A 9,706-nucleotide genomic window follows, 5' to 3' on the forward strand; every position below is an offset into this window, starting at 1 on the left:
GGAGTGCAGTTAGTTACAGAGTGGGCTCTATGCTTACTCTGACAGCTTGTTGGACCATCACAAAAGGGCGGGGCTTAGCAAAAGGTCAATTAATCGACATAGTTTTCTTCCCAAAATTCAAGGTAACAGGGCTTGTGTAACTAATCTATAAATGGTCATTTTGTGGGTGAAGTATTCCTTTTAACAGCCTGGAATCAAATTGCAATATTTTTGCAGCTACACTCATTCACTTCCTTTAATTAGGTGTGTCCTTCACATTTTATATAGATATAATATTCTTGATTTATAGCCGGAATTAGCTACAGAAATGATTTTAAATACTTCAAAAAAAAAGAAAAGTAGAACTGGAATGAGTGAGAAGGTGCATGTGGACCATATGCTGTATAATGACAATAAAAGTTAAAATTCAAAGGCAATGTCACAGTTTTCAACAAAGATTCAGTCTCACCAGTTTCACAATCACATAAAGGATTTCATATGATAATCATAAACTTTATTTATTCTGCATTTTTTAAGACAAAGTCAAAACAGGGTTGAATCAAGAATAAAATATTATAAGGACAATCAGGCAGATAAAGTCAGATGATAAAAATAAAACAGAATAAAAATACCCAACAATAATATAAGATAAAAAATAAAAAATATAAAATATGCTAAAAGAATTTCATATAACAGCACCTGACTGTTCTTTTTCCTTTCTGAGTGAAAATCAGTTTACACTCTAAACAGTACGGCTGTTGATGTCTCAGGCTGCACATACGTATATATAAAATGATTCATTGATCACTTACACAAATTTAATAATTTCCAAACTTAGTAATCATTCATTTAGAAAATAGAAATACGAACTCCAGCTCACAAATGTACAATTGTGAAACTGACTGGAATCTCATGACACACATTATTTATTATTTGACATTTTAAAAATTGTCTTAAAAAGTTTGGAGACATTTTGCTCCCAATTTCCTTATTTAGATTTTCTAAAACTAGGAAACACGCCCATATCCAGGCTTTCAAACATCCCTGGTGTCACTCATGGGTGACGTCACACCCTATGACCATTTTCCAGAGCCTGTCACCCTTTAACATGACCAGACAGAGCAAAAATAAATCAGATAAATCAGAAGCATCAATTCAATTCTCTCAAATCAAAACAATCAGTAAGCTATTTTTACTTAAACCTATAAGAGATAAAGATAAAAGAGATAAAAAAAAAGATAAAAATAAAATGCAAAAATGTGTATCACATTAGTATCACATTTTTTCTGTGCTTGCTTATAGTGCCACCGTGCAGATTCATTACCCTCATTATCAGATTGTGGTGGTCAATAGTAAAATATATTTTAGCACAAAAATGTAATCCTGAAATAGATAATATAAAACAGTTACACAATATATACTAATCAAGTCACACATTTCCTGAATACATTTTTGTTTGAGTGAGGCTCACACAGTAATTCTTAAACTGATTTCTAATATAGCTGGTTGCTTCATTCCTTCTAAGAGAGCCTTAATGTTACATTTTTAGTCTTTCATATGTAATTATCACAGAAAAAAATAAAAATATAAACATGTAAAGGACAAAATAAAATGTAACTTCTTTGGTTGTTCAAAAATTAAACTGAAAAACTCAAATCTCATCTCAAATCTCCAAACTCCTCCGGTTCACCCCTCCCTCATCCAGTCATGTCTGACTGAGACTGTGTATTTCCAGGTCTCCACAATCTGGGACAGCAGCAGATTTTCAGGAAACGTCTCCTCCACGTAACGAGGCACCTCAACTTCTTTCCGGTCCATGTAGGCACCCACCGTCTCTTTCACACTGACAAGAAGGAATAGTTTTTCAGTAAGGGCCATGTTTGCATACATGCAATACAGTATATACTGCACACATACTGTTTTCTGGCTTTTACCATGATAGGAGATTTTTGTTATTGATGCTTTATCTTTAGTAAAAGTTGTTTTTCAACCTACTGGTACTTAAAATACAAGGAATTAAACACATAGAAGAGAGCAGCGACTCAAAACTGCAGCTGAGAAAATTCTAGGTTTAATTTCTGTTGTGGATTTGGGTGGAGTCAGTCAGGTTTAGGGCGTTAATACACATCTCTTTCCAGGGCTACTGGTGGGAATAATTGCATTAATAAGAAACGATTTTGTTTAAGATGTTTACCTCCAGGATGGTTTGAAGTTGTCGGTGGCCCGTAGGCGGCCCAGACTCAACAGGAGGAACTCGTGCATCTCAAGCAGCCATTGGTCCACGTTTCCCCTGACCACGAAGCCTCTCAGATCAATCTTGTTTTCCTCCGTCAGCGGCATCAGGTACTCAGCTGGATATCCCGAAAAGGGCTCCTTTTTATAGAAACAAGTCAGATTATTTGAAATGGACTGAAATAAGAGTAGTGTAAGCTGTGATGCTAATGCCTATGTTTTCTGTTTGTTTTTTTTAAGTGATTTTCTATCAAGTGCTCTCATTTTACTTGGAACCATTCATTCATTTTCCATAACCATTTATCCTGTTAGGTGTCGCGGAGGAATGGAGCCTATCCCAGCTGACACTGGGCGAGAGGGGTACGCCCTGAACAGGTCACCAGACTATCACAGGGCTGACACATAGAGACAGACAACCATTCACACTCACATTCACACCTACGGCCAATTTAGAGTCACCAATTAACCTGCATGTCTTTGGACTGTGGGAGGAAGCTGGAGTACCTGGAGAAAACCCACGATGACACGGGGAGAACATGCAAACTCCATACAGAAGGGCTCCCACACCCTGGGTTCAAACCAGGAACCCTCTTGCTGTGAGGCGACAATGCTAACCACTGCATCACTGTGCCACCTACATTAACCAGTCCCCCAAAAACCTGCATAAGGAAAACTTACCCTCCTGAGAGGCAGCATGTGTTCAGATTTGAGGGAGGAGAGGAGTTGCCACAGAGAAACACAGTGTCTGAGGTGACATCTGCCCAGAGCCTGAAGAGACAACACAGCAGAGTAAAGAGCCTGACAGCACACAACAGGGAATTAAAAAAGATATTAACTTACAGCTACAGTTTATTTTCTTTAGTTTATGGGGTTTTGAGGGTATAATTAAGATTTTTGGGACTTGGCCTTTACCTGGAAAATGCCACTTGAAAAGACATGTACCGACTAAGAAGAGACACATGACCACAAAGAAACATGAAGTGACTTAAAGGGACATAAAATGACTGAGAGGTGCTAAACAGCTGCACAGAGACACAAAGAGACTCAAGACAACTGCAGAAAAAGACAAAACCAAGGACACAAAATGTCCACATAGAGACACTAAACCACAGAGGCTAAACAACAATAAAGTCTGTGTGTCTTGCTCCTTTGTAGAAGAGGTGGTGGCCTTCTGCGTTGTCTCATTTTCCACCTATGCTTGAGTTTTAGGAAACCTTAGAAATGATTGCAGACAGAGGCTGCATATGCACCGACCTGCAATACTTGGCCATCTATGTGGTCGGCCATCTTCAGAGTGTCGTGGAGGTAAGTGACCAGCGGCATCGTGGGATCACCACCAGTCATCGAGATGAAACCCAGGATCAGCTCTGCGATCTTGAGCGCCTCACACACCTCGCTGTAGGAGTGCAGCTCTCTGGACAGGGCGTTCCGGGTCAGAGAGGACAGAGCGGCCTACGGGGACAACAACAACAACAACAAAGTATGAAGCTTGAAGCCGAAATCTCCTGTAAATGTGTGACCTCTGTATCTGTATGTGCATAACAAATGTCAAATTGTAGAGTGAAAAGTGACTACTGTGAATTACATTTGATATGAGACACCCGCCATTCAACTTGACCCCAATGTAACATAACGGTTCTTAGCATTTAGGTGAAACTCGCTGATGTTTACACTGTTAATTACGACAAAGCAGCACTGTGAAAGAAAATAATGATCTGTTTTAGATAAGATTTATTAATGAGCAAAGAACCCTCGGCTGTGGTAACCTGTGTAAGACAATTTCAGTGTTTTCTGATATTTTATAGACATACAATTACCAGTAGATTAATTGTGATAATGTGTAATTGCAGCCCTAATAAAAGCAAACATTAAATGCATATTTGTCTTTTCAGCTGGGTTGGTGTGAGGTAAAACACATTTAGGGCAAAGCTAATTGTATAATCTAATATGTAGTCAAACATCATAATTATGTTGCTAACTGTGCAAAAGCAATGTACAGCATTCAATCATTTACCTGAGGTACTTTTCCTTTGACAGCTTTGAAAATGGTTTCATAGTCTCTTTCTTGTGTGTTGACCAGCGTGGGGATCCCCTAAAATAAAGCACAGTGAGTTGAGTGAAGCAGGGAAATAATACAATCACCCATTCTTGAGGATTGGGACAACTGTCGTCCTATTAAAAAAAAAACAGAGAAAAAGAAAAACCTTGAAATTATAACTCATCAACACACTAATTCTGTTTTTGGGGTGAAACTTTTTTCTAAAGGATTTATATGTATGACAAAAGTTCTCTATACCACAAGGACCCCTGTCTCACTTCCTGGTTTCCAAAAAGGCGGGACTGCTGCTCTAGTATTGGTAAGCAAGGTGGTGCATTACACATTACACTGTACGGAAGTGGTTAAGCTTGTGTGTCCATTAATGCTCCTCTCATTTGCTTTAACTAAATCCGGCTGTGTGGACTCACTGTGCGGGTGATGAGGGGTTTTCCCTGCAGGAAGCGGGTGAGGATCTGCTGCTGGATCCTGGGCAGGTCGTACTGTGATATCGTCTCGTGGCCGCGTTCCAAGCTGTACTGGCAGTTGGATAAAACCAGAGGAAGCAGGTCCTTCTCCAGCTCATAGCGGATCACATGCTGCTCCGTTAGCTCCGCCACACTCACCCTGTAACTGCTGCGCACATCACCATCCAAATATGAACTTTATAGTCCAGTAATATCATTTATTTTCCCAAACTAATAAACCACAAGCCTCTTACTCCACATTTTTTGTTTTAAAGTTGTTGTAGATGTTAAGAATACAGAAAATATATTTATCTTTGTGCTGTGTTTTTGCATGTTTAGCTTGTTCACTACAGCTGTTTGAAAAGTCTGCATGTGCATTTTGGAAGTTTTTGGACTTGGACAAAAAAAAAGCTGTTTTTTATGTAGTTCCATGTGTAATTGGTACCTGCTGTCCTCTCCAGTGTGTTTATCCACAGCGTTCACCAGCTCATTATGTAGAGCCACCAAGTAGCTGACCAGCCCTGTGGCACACAGGCCTGGACCCTGACGCCGGGGCAGGAGGTACTGCAAGTCGCTGGTCAGGTCCAAATCCTTGCTGCAAAATTCATCTGGGATCTTCAGCTCACCTGTAGGGCAAAAAAGACAGAAATGATTTCTTATTCCCAACATAACAGCATGTATGTATTCAGTGTGATATTTCATTAAATTTGTTCATTCAAACAATCACTGTTGCACCAAAGAAACTATTTCCACCAACTCCCTTTCCAACGACTCCACTTTGAATCCAGTCTGTGGTGTGTGGGCAGAATCACAACATTCATTCATTTTCCATAACTGCTTATCCTGTTAGGGGTCGCAGGGGGGCTGGAGCTTATAACATTATAAAAAATGGCCTCATGTTTGTAGTAAATGTAGTATAGCTGACATTGGGTGAGAGGCAGGGTACACCCTGGACAGGTCGCCAACTATCACAGGGCTGACACATAGAGACAGACAACCATTCACACTCACATTCACACCTACGGTCAATTTAGAGTCACCATTAACGTAACCTGCATGTCTTTGGACCCGGGGTAAACCCATGCTAACACAGGGAGAACATGCAAACTCCGCACAGAGGGGCTCCCCCACCCCGGGTATAAACCAGGAACCCTCTTGCTGTGAGGCGACAGTGCTAATCTAATGCTATTCTGTTTACTTGACAAGATGAATTTAAGAGAGTAGTGACTATCAAAGCTCAAATAATGGAGCTACAGTAGATGTACTCTGATCACTGTGTAAATGCAAACAACATAACTCTGCTCAAGTGCTCACAGGAGACATGACACAATTGCAGAATTGTATTGCTCTGGTTACAGATGAGTCACTGAAGGTACATTTAAACTAAACTCTTCTTTATCTTTATGGCAATTTTAACAAAATGGAGTTATCAAACAAAGGAGGAGGTGCTTTACTTACTGCTGGTTACAGACTCTCTGAGCAGATTCCATGTTTTCAAGAAGACGTCGATGTGTCTCTCATACCATGCCCTCATTTCTGAAAGAAAAAAATGAAGTGAGACAAAGAAAAATCTGAGTGCGCAATCTTTTTTGTTTCCTGTCCCCATCAATTAAGTGTCAGTCCATTAGATTTTAGCCAATACACTTTTAATAACAAACAAGTCTTAGGCCCAGTCATTCCTCAGAGATGTCACAGCTGTACCTGTCTGCCTCTCGATGAACTCTCCAATGGAGCCCACTATCTGGTCTGTTGCGTTCTGGAATTTTCTCACCAAGCGTTTCTGCAGGATTAGGATGTCTGGAAGGAGCTTAATCTGCCGAAATTCTCTCTCCTGAAAAAGAGTAACACAAATTAAACAGATAATCAAGCCTTATCCATGTCCTTGCACCCCTCCCACAGACTTTTCACCCTGCTGTCGTCAGGAAAATAGTAACGGAGCATCTGCTGAGGTCCTTCAGATTCCTTTACACCCTGCTGTCCCTAAGCTCAACATAACAAGTATAACTTGCAACATACTACAGAAATATCTTTGGGTAACTGCTGTGCATTGCAACACTTTACATTGGCTTGTAGTTATTTACGTACACTACCGATCTTTATATTTTCCTTATACTGCGCTGCATTTTTTGCACTATATGTTTTAGGCTTGTCATGTATTTGGTTATGTACCTGTTCTTGTATCTTGTTCATTCGTTCATTCTTTTGTTTTGCAGCAGGAACAAGGGCACAAGAATTTGGTTCCTCTATGTATTGTACTAGATACAGATAAATGACAATAACGTCTCTCTTGTCTTAGTTCTTAATTTTTTATGAGAAATGACAACTTATTCTAAGTTATCTTTTGGGCATGACTTACATTTGGTCTCAAGGTTGCATAAAAGAAAGCCCCATGGAGTGTCCAAAATGCAAAGAGTTTATCGTCTGAATGTGCACACATTTCAATATTGTGTAGAGGTGGACTTTTTAAATTGTTGGTGGCACCAGATCATAGGTCAGGAGGTCAAAAATAATTATGAACCATCCTTTGGAAATTAATTTCTACAACAAAATTTACAACAACCTCGCATGTGGTCAAGAAAGATGTCCTGCTCTGGTTCAAACTGTTGGATGGTGAAGTGAATTGAAAGCCACTTAGTCACAAAGCTTTACACCTCACAGACATTCACCTTCTGGAGGAACCTCCAGAGAAGAGGCAGCTCCTCCTTTTGGTCATACTGCTCCACAGTGTGTGTGAGGCTGAGCAATGAGAGCCTCTCCCTGCAGCTCCACACCGGTGAGCTGTGGACCTGAGAGCCCTGCGGCAGCGACGTCAGGAAGGTACAATCATCGCCGAAGGTCGTCCGCATGATGAAGTTGGAGGACACACGGGAATCCGTCCTGATGCTCTCCTTTGCCTCTTGCAGGAGATGATCAAGATCCTAGACACAAAATATTGGCAGTAGTGGAGGGGGAGTTTACTGCAGCGATGGAAACATTTGTCTTGTGCAAAAGAAAACCATGAAAATATCAGGTAATACATGTGAGAATATGAAGAGAAGCAGCTCATTCACATTAGACATAATATTTAGATCATACTAAAAGTAGCTCATAATAAAAGTAGATACCCGTGCATTACATCTATGTTAATGCACATTTTCAAATATCATAGAAGCTTTATCATTCTTCATAAGAGGAAAAGAAGAATATAAAAAGCTTTAAGGTGAAAGGTGTTACCCTCAACCGAGGCGTCATAATATCTGCAGCCACAGTAGTCTCCCAGGTGTTTCTGGATGCTTTGGTTGTTAGGTGAGGATCAATACCAGCTGGTTAAAGTCAAACAGAGCGTATATTATAAATACATAATGTACTGCTGTGTTTTATATTTACAAAAATTATGTAAAAATAAACAGAAACTTCCAGGAGGGTTACACTTTTTTCATACATGTAACATTTTCAGTGTATCCTACAGATTCAGAAAATTCAAAGCTCAAATCTCTAGTCATTAGTGTAGGTTGTGTGTCTGTGCATACTGATGGACAAAAATCCTGGAATTCCTGACCAAGCAAGAATACCTCAGATGGTAAATTGACAGAGGGAGCAATAAGCTCCATGATTTATTTTATGACAGACACAATGTGGAAACAGCCACTTCCTGTCGATCCTGTTGTTTCCCGTTCTCCATGAGCACCTGACACAAGATTCTGATCTACGTTTGTAATACAGAGCAACCAGTCGCTTCTCTTTGTCTAGTTTATAGAGCTTATTGGAACAGATAGAAACATTAACAACTGTGTGTGCTAACTGATCTTGGTGTTAACTGGTGGTGGTCTTACAGTGACTGCCTGGCACTAGCTCTTGCAGGGATTTGATCACCAAGTGGACAGTCGTAACAGTGTTGTCAGCTCCTCCTCCCAATGCCTGTGACAGCTGATCCAGATCCTTTATTATGTGTTGACTGAGAAACAAACAAACACCCTCCACGGGTGGCTGGATGATGGTCTGAACGAACTAAAGAAACAAAGATTGGGGGACAAGTCAGCAGGCACAATTATTTGTTACATTTATCTATTTTGCAGAGAGATCATTATTTGGATAGAAGCACTTTATATCTCAGCTACACACAATCCAGCACAGTTAGCCAGAGTTACTTTGAAAGTGCTATTACTGTGGTGTACTGCTGCTACAGCAGCTGCTGATGTACATTTTCAGAGAGCTGATATCTCATTTTGAGAGTAACTCTTCATCCTCTCACCTGAGACTTCTCTGAGGCTCCCAGCAACATGGCCAAATGTGTAACCAGCCTGACCAGAGTGAACGGACCCAGAGACATGTTTTTGGTGTCTGGGTTGTTTCTCCGCTCAGGGTCTCCCAGGATGTGGCCAGGCCTTGTGCGATCACTGAAACAACAGATTGGGGTGTTTTTACTTATCTAAAGTGAGGGTGAACGGACTGAGGTGTGTTGTTCTTGCTGTATAGATTGTAAAAACCCCTTGAGGAGGGGTCTACAGGCTACAACCCCTTAGCTAAAGAGAGATGGAGTGGGGACCCCCAACTGTATGTATTGTATAAAACTTGTTGCATAGTTGCATATTAAACTGGGACTGAGACAGTTAGCCTCTCATCAATGTCTGTACTTTGAATCAAATTTTTTTCTTCTTTTTTTTTTTTTTTTATGGCTAGGCCTGATATTTTAAACTTTGTGTGTATGTGTATTTTCTGACATATTTTAACATTTTCTTTTAATTCTCTCTTGGCAGTGACTCTGAGGACCCCCTGTTGAAGCCCCATGCCCTTGAGGCAAATTTGTGATATTGGGCTATATCTTACTATATAATGATGAAAACTGTGTGTGTGTGTGTCTCTGTTCACGTTTTTTTTCCTCACTGACTTGGTCAATCCATGTGAAATTTGGCACAGTGGTAGAGGGTCATGGGAGGATGCAAATGAAGCAATATTACATCAATTGGCCAAAGGGGGGTGCTATAGCAACAGATTGAAATTGCAAACTTTGAAT

At 40.3% G+C, this 9,706-nt stretch overlaps 1 protein-coding gene across 1 annotated transcript in view; it reads right to left on the reverse strand.

Annotated features, from left to right (window-relative positions):
- Window positions 1–6: 6 nt before the first annotated feature.
- The window catches only part of LOC126396554 (E3 ubiquitin-protein ligase rnf213-alpha-like), a 59,508-nt gene continuing 49,808 nt past the window's right edge, over window positions 7–9,706 (reverse strand). The window contains exons 54-66 of the mRNA XM_050054738.1: window positions 8,945–9,089; window positions 8,526–8,700; window positions 7,927–8,015; window positions 7,380–7,631; window positions 6,415–6,544; window positions 6,172–6,249; window positions 5,159–5,339; window positions 4,678–4,882; window positions 4,226–4,303; window positions 3,466–3,663; window positions 2,890–2,979; window positions 2,174–2,352; window positions 7–1,822 (exon numbers count right to left, since the gene is read on the reverse strand). Coding sequence (XP_049910695.1) covers window positions 1,666–1,822; window positions 2,174–2,352; window positions 2,890–2,979; window positions 3,466–3,663; window positions 4,226–4,303; window positions 4,678–4,882; window positions 5,159–5,339; window positions 6,172–6,249; window positions 6,415–6,544; window positions 7,380–7,631; window positions 7,927–8,015; window positions 8,526–8,700; window positions 8,945–9,089 — 1,957 coding nt within the window. The 3' untranslated portion in view covers window positions 7–1,665. The remainder of the gene's footprint in view (window positions 1,823–2,173; window positions 2,353–2,889; window positions 2,980–3,465; window positions 3,664–4,225; window positions 4,304–4,677; window positions 4,883–5,158; window positions 5,340–6,171; window positions 6,250–6,414; window positions 6,545–7,379; window positions 7,632–7,926; window positions 8,016–8,525; window positions 8,701–8,944; window positions 9,090–9,706) is intronic.

This window comes from Epinephelus moara, chromosome 10 (genome assembly GCF_006386435.1).
Source record: "Epinephelus moara isolate mb chromosome 10, YSFRI_EMoa_1.0, whole genome shotgun sequence".
NCBI classification, from domain to species: domain Eukaryota; kingdom Metazoa; phylum Chordata; class Actinopteri; order Perciformes; family Serranidae; genus Epinephelus; species Epinephelus moara.